Genomic DNA, 17,085 nt, shown 5'->3' with positions numbered 1-17,085 from the left:
GAATCGTACTGGAGTGAAGTATTGACTGAATAGAAGGAACAGCTTACAGACTTACTGTTTGATTTCATAGAGTGAATTACTCTGTAATCAATTATCGATTGGGTCTTTACAGTACATGCCCAGGGTATTTCAAGTTTTGATTTCTTATGTTTAATCTTATTTTTTCTGTTTAGTTTGAATTTAGTTTTCCATTAAGTTCAGTTTTGAGTGAATGTTCAATATAGATGAACAGTTTAATAAATGCAAGCAGTTTTCTTGTAACTAATTGCATTTGGTTGGGGTGGACATATGTGGGTGCAGGAAGAGCTAAGTAAAGTTTAAAATGAACAAATGCTGTCAGATCCCTTAACTTTCACGCTGATGCCAGGAAAGCTTTGTCCATAAGCTAACTTTTGGGAATAAAATGGTTTAGCAGCATCTAATAAAAAACCCAGTGTCTTTAGTACTTTTATGCATCATTTATTTCCCTCTTATTAGTTGTGCAATGCATCTTAAAGGTCACCTATTATGCAAAATCCACTTTGTCATGTCTTTTGTACATAAACATGTGCCCCCTCTGTGTAAAGAGATTCTGAAAGTTTCAGGAAAAGATATTCACTCACTTTTTGTCCTGATCCATTTATATAAAAACCTGTCTGAAAATGAGCTGATCAGATTTTGGCCACTTTATGATGTCATAACGATTTTTTGGGCTTGTGTAACCATTAGCCAATAACCAACTAAGGTAACCCCCCCCCCCGCACCTTATCACCTGGATCTCCTCCTAGAGCACCATTGTGTTCTTTTTAACCAAATATCTCTCAGAGGGGCGTGGGGAGTGGCTCCTTATTTTAATCTAAAGTAACAGACCCAGAATCAGCACTTTTGAAACAGGGCTGAAACAGAGGGGTTTATGGGATGCTACAATGCATGATCTGTTTGGTATTTGGAGCCAAACACTTCAGAGACATGTTTTGTATATATCTGAGACCTATAATATATTGATGAAAAACAATATAATAGGGGACCTTTAAAGTTTCAGTTTAGTTAATTTGTTTACATTCTTTTTTCATATTATGTTACAAAAGCAGCCCAGTTAACTACTACCCATTGGTATATGTGGGCTTGTCACACAGGAAACAACAACGCTAATTTACCTTTTCTAAGACATAAGTTGTGCCTTTTTTTTCCCTCCAGGAGCTTAATGTCCGACAGTTGACGCTGTCTACAGACAAAGACAAGTACGGCATCCGTCTGAGAGCCGAGCCCGACCACATGGTGCTGGGCAAGAGACTGAAGGCGGCCTTCAAATCCATCACCGCCTCTATCAAGGAGCTCAGCAACGAACAGCTGGAGGCCTTCCAGAAGACAGGTATGGCTGTGTGCTCAAAAATAAAAAAAACATGATCTCATATCTTAAGAATCACATTTGGGGGTGCAAAGGGAAATCCCCGAGCCGTCAGCACCCTAGTGTATTTCACTGGTTTGTATTAACATGAGACAAAACTGCATATATTATCTTCATAAATGACAACCTACAATTGTTTTTGTGTAATAATTCTTCACCAATTACTTACAAAAAAAGGAACCATTAGTTGAATATTTGTCAACCAAACAATGAGTAAGTAAAGAGTAGTAGGTGAATGTTAGGATATTACACACAATTACACTAAATTGTATTGACATCGTATATATTATTTCACCAAAAATTCTACTAGAAAAAAATCCTTGCATTGAGGTCCGGACGCAGACAGTCGGGCAGTTTATCGTCAGAAAGCAAACCCTAACCCTTTTGAAACTGTAATCAGAGCTGGAGTACGGATCAAAGCAGTGCAAGGTATCCTGTCTCTCCAATTATAGAGAGACGAGGAGAGCCCCCAGAGTCTCGGGGGAAGGAAGCAGTGGAGGTCAGCTGGGCTGTGGGAACTTAACATTTCCAATCACTTGGATGTTTGAAGTCTAGCCAATTGGAAGGGAAAAAGGAGGATGAACGAGAAGGAAAGACATAGATGTGGTGGAGGATGGTGAAAAGAGATGGAGAGTGTAGGGAAACTACTGCTGTGGAACCAAGTAGCATTACACTGACTCAGGTTCACAGGACAGATGGGATGTTTGAGTGCACAAAACCTCCTTTTTAAGATGCTAAACTGTATTATTTATGTTGGATCAAAGGTATGGAGCTGCAGCTGGCTGGAAGTTTGACTATTTAAGCACAAAGAATGGAAGCAGGGGAAAAAGACTAGTCTTGCTCTATCCGATGGTAAAAACTATCAGAAATATGGGAGAAAAATCTGGTAACTGGTCAGTTAGTGACACAAACACCACTCTCTGAAATCATCCATCCATGGAAAAGCTCACACTCAGTGGAGAGTTCACTTTTAACCTTTTGACCCATTTCTAGCTGAGAATCTGTGACACAAAAAAACCTTTTTAGACTAGAGGGGGCAATTTGGCTAGAAACTGATTGTGTGTTCAAGGCCATTTGTTGTATTGCCCATTATTCCTTAGCAGTACCTTTTGATCCCATCATTTTGATGGGCAGAAGAAAAAGAGGTTAAGAAAGAAGGTGGAGAAGAGCAGAGAAGCAGGGAGGGACACAGGAAACCAAAGCATGGAAATCAAAGATTAGAGAGAAAAAGGAGTGACTGTTTCACCCAGCCTCTGGGGGTGGAGAAGTGAAGAGGAGAGGAGAAAACGGTCACGGTTCTTAGTCAGAACACAGATGTGAGTAATTGCTGCCACTGGCAAAATGATTTTAAACCTGACTACAATAGGTTTGCTGTAATGTTTAAAAGCTCAGATCATGAGTGGATCTGGCCAGATGACTGAAATGTAAGGAATCACAAAATGCGAGCAAATACTGATCCAATCCGTAGCTCATTCAAAATAAAGCCTAGGCCTGCATGTAGTTAGGAGAGCACTTAATTCAGTTTGATTGGCTGTAATTGAAACCATTTCTAGAATTCTTCTAAAGAGACAAACACCAAAATAAAGACTAATTTCACACAATCAGTTGGCAATTTATTCAAATATAAATAGGAGAATAGTGGGACACTAAGTAGTTTATCATTACATTTGCATTCATGTCTGTTGTCATTGATTCAATTATAATGGCAATCAATATAAACTATTTTGGATGCCTTTTCATCCTCTTGAATTATTCATTTTCTGGTATAAGACTGGTCTGGAGATATTATAGATTTTCACAGGAAAACGTCCTTTTACTTGTCTAGTTGAATTTCTATGCTAATTTAATTTAATTATTAAGTATTAAAGTGAATAGGGCTGTGGGCAATCTTTCTAATGATCAATTAACCAACCAATTATTTTCTAGATTATCCTTTTTGTTTATTTCAGAAAATTGTGAAAAATGTCCATCCCAAGTCATAAGTGATGTTTTTTTAATGTATTGTTTCATTAGCCCAAAACCCAAAGATATTCACATAAATATGGTATATAAATGAAAAAAGCAAGTTATCCTCATTGTACCAGGGCTAAAACAATCATTTTTACTTGTATTTTTAGCTATTATTGCAAGAAAAATAACTTCAATATCTATTAGTTTATCAAAACAAGTAGGTCTTTTGAGGAATAGACTTGATGCAGGGAGTGATCTGACAAACAGTAGTGTTATCATTGTTATTAAACATCCAACTGACTTTGTATTTATTTATTTATTTGTTATTGTATTTTCAGTACCATAACTTTGGATTCGCATATTTTAAAATTGTGGTGTTTAATTTGAAGGATCCATCACGGTGGACGGCCATGAGCTTCATGAGGACGATTTGAGGCTCATGTACACCTTCGACCAGAGCTCTGGCTCCGCAACACAGTATGAAGCGCACTCTGATTCACAGGTACGCTCTATGTTCCAAAATACATTTGATTTCTCATTCGAATTTTAGATGTATTATTTGACTTCAATAAACTTGAAGAAACAATGACCTCATATGGTGCATTATAACAACCTGTAATGAATCCTAGTCAGTGAGGGACTGGCAATTATGAAGTATTATGATACTTGATCTTATAATTCATTATTAAATGGTTCAAATGTATTATTATTGTCATAATGCATCATGAGTATGTATGTGTGCTTATAGCAATGATTATACAGTGGTATCAGCAGGTAATAATGCATTATGAAAATGGGCATCCATGATTATGGATCGTATCGTGACTTAATACATCTTGTGGACCAATCATGTATTTTTATTATCCACAAACTGGTTATGGAAAATGTGTAAATGTTACCCATGAAAAGGTTAAGAATTACACACACACTCATACACACATATACAGTACATACCCCCTTTCTCTTTACTGCTACAATACTATTGAATAGATCTTGCTGCAAAGTGCAATGTAACCTGATCTGCTGCTCCTGCACTAAGCTGCCTTATAGTGTAAATGCATTTATATGTCTTTACTGTGAGTGTGATGTATGAAATCATTTCACGGCTAAGTGGAAACCAGCATGTATGCGTTTCCCAGAGGCTCTCTCTCTAATCAGTGCTCCTTCAACCGTATACACACCACGCGGCTGCACCTTAATACCAGTTTACTGAGCTGGCGTTTTAATTCTCGCTCGCTCGCACCCAGCTCCCATCTGTCCGCCTCTCTGTTCTTTCTCTTTCTATTCATTTAGCTTTTTGTGTACTTTACTCTGTCGCCCTGTCATCTCCCTCCCTTCCTCCCATGGTGAGGTGTTTGAGGCTGGCAGCAGCTCAGCCTTACACAACGTGACACTCATTTTACTTTAGTGAATCACACAGAGTACAATATTGTCGCTATTTCTGCCGGGTTGTTTCTTCATCACTTTTAACTTTGAACAAAAAGTCTAAGACAGATTCATTGCTCTGTGGATTTTACCCTCTTTTCAAATAAATAGTTTGTAGCCTGTTACTGAGGGAGTTTGGTTACTCATGAGGGAACATTCTGTCACTATCTGCTAGAGTTCTGTCAGATACATACATACATACATGTGCAGTAAGAGCACACTGTCTGTTGTTACAGTAACTGAAAGGTTAAACCTTAACTTTATCATTCTGGCTTTGAGGTCAACAGGCTATTTTTCCCAACTTAAAATGGACTAATGTTCAAGCTTAGCTGGTTAAAAAAATCAAACAATATTCAAACATCTTGATAAAAGTATACCTCAATTTCAATTTGCCCAAATATATTAGATATTAAAGGTGGGGTAGGTAAGTTTGAGAAACCGGCTCGAGATACACTTTTTGTTATATTCCATGGAATGCTCTTAACATCCCGATAGCAATGAATATCTTAAGTGCTTTGACAAAAAATCCATAAAAAAATATCATCTGTGGAAGCCGTAGTACTGTAAAAAGTACGACCAATCATTTTAGCCGGCCCGGCTAAAATAACTGGATGGCCTACCTGCCTGTCAGCCTTCCATCGGGGCACAAACTTATCTCGTGCCCTCATTGGTCATGTGTGCGTTCGTGTGTGTTGGAGGAGGGGCTCTGTAAGGAAGTGGCAGATTTTTTCCGGTTGTGTATTTTCAAATTCTAGCGCACTCGAGCATGGTTTCTCCAAAATTACCTACCCCACCTTTAACGTCGGAACTGTGGGCAATTGTGCTCATATAAAAATCTATCCTCCTGGATGCACACACTTATTAGTTTGAACCCTTTTATTTTAAATATTTTGCTAGTCGTCAGGAATCCATACATTTGGTATTTAAACATTGTATTTAAATGATAACATGCAGGATATGACCTTCAAATATGAGCGTATGACATGTTTATATAAAGGCAAGTCAATTTTAGACCCACTCCCCTCTTCAAAAAAATAAAAAGGTTTAATGGGTAATAACAGGTTAAATGAAGTTTTCTAAGACTGTGATGACTTTTGGGATCAGTTCAATGTTTTGCTAAGACCCTCCTTTTTTCTTTCAGGTCCTGGTGCTGCTGGACGTCAGCCCCGACCAATCCATGATGGATGAAGGCGTCGCCCGTGAGGTCATCAACCGCATTCAGAAACTACGCAAGAAGGTGGGACGATTATTTCAGGAGCACTACTAGCTCTGGAAACTAGAGTGACACATAACACACTAATAGTGAATTTTACAATCTAGTGTCTAATGAACAAAATATGACGTATTAGAAACTGTCTGTCAACACATGTAATCAGAGCTGAGGCAGCTTAAGGAGTGCTGCACGGTGAGGAAGACAGTCAAATTGACTGAGTACAAGAAGCATTTAGGAGCATCAGGGCTGTAAACACTTCTGACACAAACTGTGAGGTATTTTTAAGCATGCTGACAACCTGCACATCCTCTAATGGAATATTTGTATGGCACTGCATACTATTAATAATTAAAACCAAATATTATATAACTCTGGTCAAACATACTTGAACCTTTTCAGGAGGTTTACCTTGTTTACTCAATCAATTTCTCCCGATAAAATATAAAAGTAACCTTATGCCTCAATTATTTTCAGTGGCCCTTATCCTAACGCTTCCTAATTCCTACCACACACTCCTAACTCCCCGTATGTTTTGTCATCAACAACATGCAAACCCAGCATAGTAAATGTTTTGTGATGTGTTATTTTGTTTCATTTTCCTCCCTTTGGGCACCCCGTGCTGCCCCCTTCCTCTTTATGTCCCATGCTAATTTTGTCAGGGGAGTTTTGAAATCTTTCCACTGCAGCGTCACAGTTAGAAGTTTCTCCATCATAAGGCAGGCTTAATGGAAGCTTAATTACAGTCTGGCCCCTTTCAGATTCTAATGTTGGAGCTTTGAAGTGGTCTTGGGAGTAAAGACGGATTAGCCAACAGCCCCTTGTTTTCACAAGCAACAAACAGTTTTTTCCGTCCCCCTATAGCAGTGGTACGCACTGGCTCCCTGCCAGGCTAAATTCCTCCAGTTATTTCAAACTGAGATCTGTTAGGAATTTTCCACCCTGAGGATTGGAATTAATTATTTTTTTAACAATTCTACCACATGTTTGGTAGTAGTTTGAGGGTTTGTCTGTGTTTTGTCAGTATTTGTGTGTAAGCATTTTGTTTTGAGGTGTTGGCAAACTGTAGAGGACACACACACACACACACACACACACACACACACACACACACACACACACATACACACACCCCTTCAGGGTAGGGTCAGTACCTTGACTTGGCAGGATAAGCCTATAAATCTTCCTCCATTGATTGACTGCTCCTCTGTATCTAGCTAACGTTACTCCTCCGCCCTTGAGCCACATACTGCAATTGGAGTGTGTGCATGTTCGTGTGTACTTTACAGTCAATACCATTTGTGTGTACGGCTGTGCACACATGTGCACGGCTGCACACTGCAGATTAGGATGAGATCAATGTGTTTGAATGTGTCAAGGTTAGAGGAAGCTGTCAGCACACATTGCTAAAATAGAATGGCATTCATCCAATAAGAAATCTCCCCTTGTTCCCTTCTGCCTTTATTTCTTCCTACACTGTCTGTTTTTTGCTTTTTAATCTCCCCGCTCTCTTCTTTATGTCGGCCTTTCTATCGGTTTTTACCCATCCCCCTTACATCCTTCTTTCAGGTAATTGTTTCTTCCAGATTTCATTCTTTTGTAGAAGAGAAAAAGCTTTGAGAATACATTTTGTGATTCTCTGGCAATCAATTGCATTTTGATTAGATAACATAATTGTCTACTAGTGTGCACTGTTGTTTGTCCAGAGTTATTCAAGCTGTATATTCAGCATAATTACTCAATAATGTTTCAATGTGTCTCATTTTCAGTTTCTGAATAATGCTTAGTTAAGTATTTGTTTTCAGTTTAAAACCAACTACCTGTGTCTAAATCCATTGAATTACAGGGTCATTTGGTGCCATCCGATGAAATAACTGTGTACTACCGCTGCCAGCCAGAGGGGCAGTACCTAGGCTCTGTGATCCATGCGCACACTGACTTCATCCTGGCCACCACCAAGGCTCCCATGATGCCCTTCCCTGTCCCTAAGAATGCCACTGTCATTATAGAAGAAAAGACTCAGGTATAAGGACACAGTCGGTTTTAACATATATAAAATGGGCTGGTAACAGATAATGAGAGTTATGATAAGCACGACACTTTGGTGTGTTATTATGCCAAAATTGCTTTTCATGTTGACAATGTCCCTCTTTGTAATTCCTGTGTTACTTTTGACTGAATGTATTTGTTGTAGAAGTACCTCTTTTTTGGTTTAAATAACAAAGAATGCCAGTATGTTTTTCTCATGCTCTTGTATTTGTGTTGCAGCTGAAGGGATCAGACCTGGAGTTAACCATAGTGAAGGGGTCTTCAGCCCCTCGCGCTCCTCTAAATGGACCAGCTTGCAGCTACGTGAACATCAGGGTGAAGGTCAACAACAAAGAACAAGGTAAAGCGAAAAATAAAATCAGTTTTCCAAGCCAGAAATGTTTTTAAAGAATATGTATGTACTGTTAAAGTGTTGCTATGTTGCTAATCCTGTCTGGTTTCCTGTTCAGAGGGGGTGGTGCTGTTGGAGAACCCCAAAGGGGATAACAGACAAGACTTGGACAAGCTGAAGAAAGTGTGCAGCAGCATCTTTGGAACCAATAACACCCAGCTCAGATTCTTCAATAGTGGCACTGGTAAGAACTGGGTTTGGCCATAACTGCAGCGAATCACTGTTATCGTAGTAACACCTGCCATGTCATATTACTGCTGATGAAATGTAGCAAAATGTTTTCAATAATAGTTTATCAAAAAATGTAATACTAAATACATGAAACTCTGAGTTAAACACTTGTATGAAGTAATGAATGTAAAGCGTTATGCTTTTTCTGTATCATTTGATTAAAACGTTATGTATTTTTATTACTATATTTTCTATTACTACTTTTTCCACTCACTTTTGGAATTTTCCTAATGCCTATATATTAATAACATGGTATGTGATAATCAGAGCAATAATTCATCCAGTGTTTGTGTGTGTAACTGGACTCCAGAGGCCTGTACTACGAAGCCGGATTTTCACTTAGCGAGCTAACTTCAGGGAAAACTCTGGGTTTCCGGTCCTACGACGCTGGTTCACTTCTTAGCGGGCTAGATCTCCATGGTAACTTATGCTGAACGGCTAGCCTGGTCCGGAGCAGGTTAGGTTCCAGGATAAGAGATCAACTCAGTGAAAGCACCGCCTGCTGACCAATCAGAGCTCAGTGTGCGGAGTTTAAAGCGATCAAGTCATATTACAGGATAGAGGAAATACAGTTTAGACAGGAAAGACCGCCGGCAAAGATCACCGACTGTGTGAACGTGAAAATTAATAGAATATCCCCTCCCATCTTCAGAGCAATCTGACTATTATAACATTAGCGTTAAGAAAGCTTACTTAAATATCTGCCACAACTAAGTCACCGGATCAAAGTAACATGAGTGCAGACGTCGATGTGTCCCATTATCATTCATATCATATCACATCATAATGTATCATATATTTCCTTATTTGAGTCAGCTTCTTGAGCCGTATCTGGCCGTGCAACACTCACAGTTGTCACATACTGTATGCAGAAGTATTATTTTAAGCAACACATTAAGTTGACGAAACACTCAAGTCAAATGTAATTAAGTCAGATCCACTCGTGTCTTAGGCAGTGATATCATAAACCTGTTAATGTACGCATTCAAACACATTTTCTTTTACCAGCTGTATTCACCTTGCAGGTGCAACTATTGCTTTTATCCTGGATAAAGTGTTTAAGTCATGGATGTTTAAAGTTTAACGTCTTCATATTTGTCTAATTATAGTTGACTTTTCATTCAGGAAGTATGACACGCTGCACTGTCAGTACGCTTGTCCATGTTTGTCGTCGAATGCTCCAAATACCACCCCTTTCATGTGAACGCGCACCTAACTAGATAGGACAAAGCTGACTTGAGTTAACGAGTTGATAACCAGCGTCGTAGGACAGTTTAGCGAGAGCGCGTTTGTTTTGGATTAGGTAAACCGGGTAACTCAAACATATCCAGGTTAGGTTGAACCGGCTTCGTAGTACAGGCCTCTGGGCCAGCTAGCTTAATCGACAACACTGCTACCTATTCAAACTAAGCACCTTCTTTTCAGCTAGCTAAATCGCTAACTTTTGTAGTTAAAAAAGAGCAGCCATTGAAGTTAATGTAAATCCAGATACTGCACTGCAGACTAGTGTAGCATTAACATCTCTGTGACAGTAGGTAAAGTGTTTAAGCTGTCAAGCTAATCGCCACCATTTGTTTTTTATTACAGAGTTGACGAGCAAAATGGACCTTCAGGCGTTGAGCGGTAAAACTTTGTCAGTGACAACAGGCTCCGCCCCTGGCCCCGCCCCCGCCACTGACTCCCCCCTCTGTCCTTATGTCAACCTCCTGCTCTGCAACGCACAACCAGCTGGTGAGAAATACACACACACACACACACACACACACACGCACACACGCACACACGCACACACACACACACACACCCCCAGCCAGCCAGCCAGCCATGCACAACTGATGAGTCAGTCGTTGTTATAAGGCTGCCATTAATCTTTTTTAATTATAATCAATAAATCCCACGGAGAGACTAAAACTTGGAATGAAATTATACAGATAAGATTTGTCTCTGAAGTCAACGCTTTATTTTAACTCGCTGTAGGTAGCATCGTATCATAGATCAGACCCTTTCTTTGTTTTGGACACACTAAACACAATCTGACACATGCTGTACATTTCTTATTAGTTCTAATTGGAGAAAGTCCTGCGACCTTTAACTTGCGTAAAATTAGTTAGACCACTCTACAAAAATCACAAATTAAAGTCCAGCAATTATGTTTTGGATGGAGCTAATTATAACACTAGTCAAAGGTTAATTCTGCGTCACAGGAAGGAGGCTCTGTTGAAAGGAGTTTGTATATTATGTTTGCTGAGCTTTTATGATTCTCTCCTGATTTTGTTATGCCTATGTATTTATATCTTCTTTCTCTCAGGCTATATTTAATATTTAAAAAAAAAGTACTTTTCTTCTAAGTCTTGGTGTACCACTTGACTGTTTTGGCTAGATGGCTATGTGTTGTTTTAAGCTCATTACAGATGTGGCAGCACTATAGCAACATTTTGCCTGATGGAAATTAGAGTTTATTGTACCTTAAATAAACCGTTTTGTAAATATATGTTGTATGCTTGATGTTTTACGACTCAAACCATAGAGAACTTGGGAACTTGATTCACTGATTAATGTGTTTATTATGCTTTTCTGCCCTATACTCTGCCAATCTCATGCATGTACAGTAAATATGAGGCTGAAGCCAGCAATCCCTTAACTGAGCCATGGACAAATATTGAAAATAGGACAAAACATTTAGCCTGGCTCAGTCCAAAGAAATAGTCCAACATGTTGTTTTTCTACAGATTATAAAGCATCTGTGAGCTTTAGAGCCTGACCATCTTTTTGCTGTTTTCATTCTTAATATTTCACTAACCAGGTTCAGGTTGTAGCTTCATTTAAACTAAAACAATCCATCCTATTTAACATGTTGATCATATCAGTAACAGTTACTAGAAACTGTAATTTTAAATAAATGTGCTTAGGTACTTTGCACCACTAGAATCAAGTCGACTCGTTGTGTGTTGCACTGTGTGCTGGAGGAAATGTACATATAATCCAGCTTTATCCTTTAAGTCATCCACACTCAAACCCTTTCACCTTGCCCTTCTGACCCGACGTCTACCAATTGATCAGCCTGGCTCTCACTTCCTCTCTTTTTGATCTATTATTCCTGCTCTCCTTCTCCTCCCTTTTCCCATGGCTGGGGCTTAGGCTTGATACCTTTCCTGGACTTGTGAACAAGCTTCACTAACAAGCCAATGATTTCTTCATTTGTTAAGGAAGTGTAGTGTCTGGTTCACTTCTCTTCAACACTCTTCCTATTTCCTCCAGAGTGCCAGACAGGAGAGGTGGGCACCCTCCTGCTGCTGAACCCAGTGGGCCAGAATGGGCTCGACTTCTCGGGCCTGTTGTCTGAGGCTGGGAAGGTGTTCGGCCTCCGCAGCAGACGGCTCAAACTCTACCTGGACGAGGACCTGACCCAGGGTAAGATGAAAGGATGGCGCTTATCATATTGACTTTGACAGCCACATAGATAATTCAAAACTGAGTTAAGGACAATGTTTCTGGGCGAATAAACAGCAAGTGGATCATCTGATTTATGCTAACTCTATGCTTTTACATTAGATGAACATTTTACATAAACAAAACATTTTTGGAGCTTTAAATTTCACTTCACAAGTTGATGCTCATGTGCAAAACATGCAGATGACAGTAACCTTTTAAATACCATTAATATCACTTTTACTTTACCCTACATGTGTTTCAGTTCTGTATAGTTCAGGAGGGTCATATCTTATTATTAGGTCAGTGAGAAAGTGGCTATTATATGGTAGCACAATTTGGAATACATAAACTTACAGCAAATTCTTTAATTACTTTTCAGGTTTCTTTAATCATGTTTATATTCATCTTATTTGAAATAAACTTACCTAACCTCCTAAATTGAGCAGTTTTGAAGCTATCTTTAGAGTTTTAATGAAAACAGATTTTTTTTTCTTTTGGAACATTTGTCCCCACCAACCTTAAGCCATAAATACAAACTTTCTTTGTAACTGATTAAGGTTTCTATGTTTTTCAGAGTTGCCAGCTGATTCATCAGTCAAATGTCTCGACACCAAAACTCTGTTTGTGAGAGTTCTTCCTACAACTGCCGAAGCATAAATCCAGGGATGACATCTTTAGGGACATTTATCACAGATGGCCCACAGGTTCCCTGAAATAAGTTTTTTTTTTACCAGTCAAATCCCACCAACAGCCCCTTTGATGATATGCTATTTGTTTAAATCCCTTTGTGGGAATCCTGATGCAAAGCAGTCTTGTCTGTCAAGTTCACAACTGTTAATCCATGGAATCACCCATGTCTTGAAATGTCTTACGCGTGCAAAAAATAAGCGTGCCTCAAGAGATCACAGGATCTTCATGTGTTTTAAAGCATTCCAAGATGTGATGATTGCTCTAATGAATCTTAGTTTTTAGCAGTTTCTTTCCCTCCGTACTGTTTTTAATTTGTCACCAATTATAAGTGACAGTTTTCTAAGAAAGTACAGTGTGTTGCTAGGCTATATTTATTCTGGACAGAGAATAGATTTACATAAATTCTACACTAGAAAGTGGATGCACTTCAAGAACAGAATAATTGTTCATACATAACAGCTAAATGGTGCCGCTGGATGGGTGTCTAAGCGTGGTCATGGAAACTGGAAATTGTGTGATGAAAGGAACACCTGACATTAAACTACCCAGAAAGACATGCCAAGGGTTCATTTATCTCAGATTTTATTCAGTCTTGTTTTTAAATCTCTTCTTAGAAATGAAAATTCCAGGGAACTGTCTAGCTGTCAATATAACCAATGGATTATTTTTGTCTTTATTATGTTAATGATAACAATTATGCAAACTCATTCTCTAAAAGGCTTACTTGAGGTGAGCTAAGTCCAGGGTAATTATTGCTTTGGCTCATCACCGGGGAACCAATTTGGCCTATTGTGCTCTCACACAATTTTGAATTTGACAGATAAGACTATTCTGTTCACTGCATTGGGAATCATTTGACAATTATAGAGGGATTTCAAAGGTGAAATTAATTTGCTGGCTGCTGTACCGTAAGGACAAAAGGATTCTCTAATAAAAAGAGCAACAAATGGATAATATACTATGTAAAGTAACAAATGGAATAAATCAAAGGTGACTAAGAATCAACATGTTCTTTTTGTATTTCTGCTCATACCGCTGATTGGCAGGAAGGCATACATTATGTTTGGGACTGACGTTGCTGCATCTGATTGCCTCAGATGTTTTTACACACTCATGGTACTTTACCATGCAAAAAGTGTCAGCGTTGAATTGGGACCTGGTTTGTCACAATAACTGTTTAAAAAAATCTACTGTGAGAAAATGAATTGTGGTTTAACGGCAAATACGAGGGGATTTGGCAGTAGGAGAATGCTCTGTCTAGTTTTTCCTGGTTTCATATATCATCTTAAATAAGCCTTTAGAAAGCAGCTACTCGGTTACTCTATCACTTTAGCAACTTGATAAACCCTAATTGTAAATATTGGGCTCCTGGCATTCAGTTTGAGAAACATTAACGGTTGCTTTTTACCGTCTTATTGTTGGTGACCTAAGGATTGCTAATATCGACTCATGGAGTCATAAACATGCATGGTCCTCTTTCTAGTTTCATATTGAGAATTGAAAGCTACCAATGTCATTAGACACCAATGTCATTAGACTCCATGTTTTCATAAATTTGACCTTATTCTTGTCTTAGAATAGTTAGTGACCTTGAGGTTGGGGAATTAAAGTAGATCTGAATGTGTTAATTAGTGAAGAGGCTGAGAGGGATAACTTCTTGAAGGCAGTTCAGGTAACTCTCAATTGGGGGCGCTGCTGCAGAACCTCTCTCTCCTTTGACACTCACAGTACCATACTCTGAATTTACTACTTATTTGCATCCAAATTAAACTCTTGGATACAATATTAATCTTACTGATCACAAACATTTAGTTTCTGCAGGCTGATGGCACCAGCACAGAATTTTAAATTGCATCTCCCCTTAAAAATAATTAATCATGAACACATCATTTTTTTTTTTACAGCATCACCCAAGTAGATTTCACACAGATGTGAAATAATTACTTAAATCCTTAACCTTAATTAACTCAATCCAAAAAATACTAAATAAAATGTTGAGAGGTTACATGTATATAGATTAAAGGGGACCTATCATGCAAAATGCACTTTTGTACGTCTTTTATACATGAATATGTCCCCGGTGTTCCAGGGAACTCACCAAGTGTCAGAAAACACAACCCTCTCTATTTTCCTCCATACTCAAATCTCTAAAAAAGGGGCTGCAACGGATCTGATAAAAACTGATCCAGATTTGAACACTGTCCTGACGTCAGGACGGTGGCGCTACGGCTATTGGGCCAACTCCACCAATCAGGAGGAGACAGCCACGGCCATTGCCGTTCGAAAGCGCTGGAGACGCTGTAGTACATATGCCAGGCCTGTAGGTGGTGCTGTTCTCACAGAATCAGCCCTTGCAAAAACAGCTATAAATTGTCAAATTGAGCGAAATGAGGCATGGCTAAAATGCATGATCTATTTGGTATTTGGAAAAAAAAAAAGTATAAATATGCCTTATATAGGTATGGTCCTACACTATATTATTCAAATATAGCATGATAGGTCCACTTTAAGGTAAAAAAAAGTGTGGTTACTATATAGTTCTTTATACCGATCTATTCACGATATACTGTACATTGTTTATATTGGGGTATTGACACATAATGTAATACTTTAAAGAAAGGATTTTATCAACTTATATAGGGCCTATATCACATCATAGTGACTGCTTGTTTTGCTCTTGCATGATATCTTGTGTCTTCAGTATTTGGGAACTTTGACGGGAGATGTTTACACTAATACTGTAATTTCATTTGAAAAATGTTCGAGAAGATCAGCCTTTTAAAGGCTTAGGAAAAAGTGCCACTTCAAATGTGAGAAGAAGCCTATAAAGTACTTTCCACCTGTGAATTTCAGCATCTCCATAATCAGTGTCACTTCAGTTTGATGGTTTTATCCTCCCCCCTCCTGGGCGGAGCAGCATGCTGCTTCACTGGTTAAATATTAAGCACACAGCTCTTGTCTCATCCTCCTCTCATCCATCTCGCTCCCATCTGCTCCTGCTGCTCCATTTGTGCCTCTGCACACCCCGGCCCGGGTAAGAGAGCAGGTCAGCGACCCATCTGCTGATAGACATCACAGAAATACTCTTTGCATCATGGGCGATGTGAACATGACCCCTTTCATCTTCCTCTAATAATGGACAGCAAAACTCATCACAGTGTGCTGCAGTGACAGTCAGCATAGAACAAAAGTTTCTCCACAGGGCAGAATAAAGACAGGTGTGTTTTCAAGAATACAACGACCAATAAGGGCTGTTTCCAACGTGTGCTGCGTAATGGAAAAATGTAAATCTCTGCCAGTAAATCAATTTTCAGGCCCTGCATGTTGCTCACTGCAGAAAGACAGCAGCACATACAACTTTAAAGAAGCAAGCCTAAGTAAAGATGGTTAGAAAACAAAAGATCAAGACGGTACTGTATCTGATCTTACACGAATTCACCTGACTCAGTAAACATACATTGTTGCATCTACAATTTACAAAGAAATATTTTATTTTCATTTAAATGAAAGAATAAAGAAACACCCAAGCAACCGAGGCTAGTTGTGTCAAAAGGATATCCATAAAGCAAAGTTGAGTTAGGATTATGTATCATTCTTTACCTCCAATTGTCATATACTCTATTTTAAATTAAAATGTAACATTTCTCAACTCTGTGTTTACTAAATTACAAACAATACATCTGGATTTAACATCTACAGTGCATTTTTTGCTTGCTTAGCCAGTAGGTCCAGATTGGCCAGAATCTCTTTATAAGCAGTGACCTCTGTTCCACATATGTTAATGTGATGATTACATAAATTACATCCTGCAATAATGCAAATAAAGACCTTGTAGCTTTTCTCATATTCCACATAAGAGCAGGGGTTGGCAATCCTTTTGATATGGAGTGCCATTTTAAAATGTTCTTGTCAATCAGTGTAGGCTACCATGATAACATTAAGGTTAACATTCAGTTAAATGATGACCCAACATCAATATATTAAAAACAAAACATTAAGGCTACATAAATGCCGCAGATAATAATTGTTTTAGGTTACAACTTTTTTCCATAGGAAGGCATGGACACGTTTATGCCATGTAGCCTGTTTTTCTTATGAGGTCTCCTTAAAAAACTGTTTTGGTGTTTTCTTCTTCTAGTGTTAATAATTTGGCATTGCCCCTTTCCGTCGGCCATCTTTATCATGTTAAAGAAGCACGTGTCAGGAGTTTTCTTTAATATCAGATAAGCATAATTAGGTGGACATTTTTCATTTGACAAAAATTGCAGAATTCATGAGAAATGGAAATATATTGAAACTGCGGTAAGTGTTGTTTTCAAA

The 17,085-nt window shown here is 38.6% G+C and overlaps 1 protein-coding gene across 1 annotated transcript in view; it reads left to right on the top strand.

Moving 5' to 3' along the window:
* The window catches only part of iars1 (isoleucyl-tRNA synthetase 1), a 51,924-nt gene extending 38,154 nt beyond the window's left edge, over nucleotides 1-13,770 (top strand). Inside the window, exons 26-34 of the mRNA XM_034135028.1 lie at nucleotides 1,177-1,351; nucleotides 3,727-3,839; nucleotides 5,904-5,999; nucleotides 7,819-7,995; nucleotides 8,241-8,361; nucleotides 8,471-8,596; nucleotides 10,231-10,374; nucleotides 11,902-12,054; nucleotides 12,650-13,770. Coding sequence (XP_033990919.1) covers nucleotides 1,177-1,351; nucleotides 3,727-3,839; nucleotides 5,904-5,999; nucleotides 7,819-7,995; nucleotides 8,241-8,361; nucleotides 8,471-8,596; nucleotides 10,231-10,374; nucleotides 11,902-12,054; nucleotides 12,650-12,732 — 1,188 coding nt within the window. The 3' untranslated portion in view covers nucleotides 12,733-13,770. The remainder of the gene's footprint in view (nucleotides 1-1,176; nucleotides 1,352-3,726; nucleotides 3,840-5,903; nucleotides 6,000-7,818; nucleotides 7,996-8,240; nucleotides 8,362-8,470; nucleotides 8,597-10,230; nucleotides 10,375-11,901; nucleotides 12,055-12,649) is intronic.
* The last annotated feature ends 3,315 nt before the right edge of the window (nucleotides 13,771-17,085 follow it).

This window comes from Trematomus bernacchii, unplaced genomic scaffold (assembly GCF_902827165.1).
Source record: "Trematomus bernacchii unplaced genomic scaffold, fTreBer1.1, whole genome shotgun sequence".
Taxonomy (NCBI): domain Eukaryota; kingdom Metazoa; phylum Chordata; class Actinopteri; order Perciformes; family Nototheniidae; genus Trematomus; species Trematomus bernacchii.
This window is presented reverse-complemented; position numbering and strand designations above follow the sequence as displayed.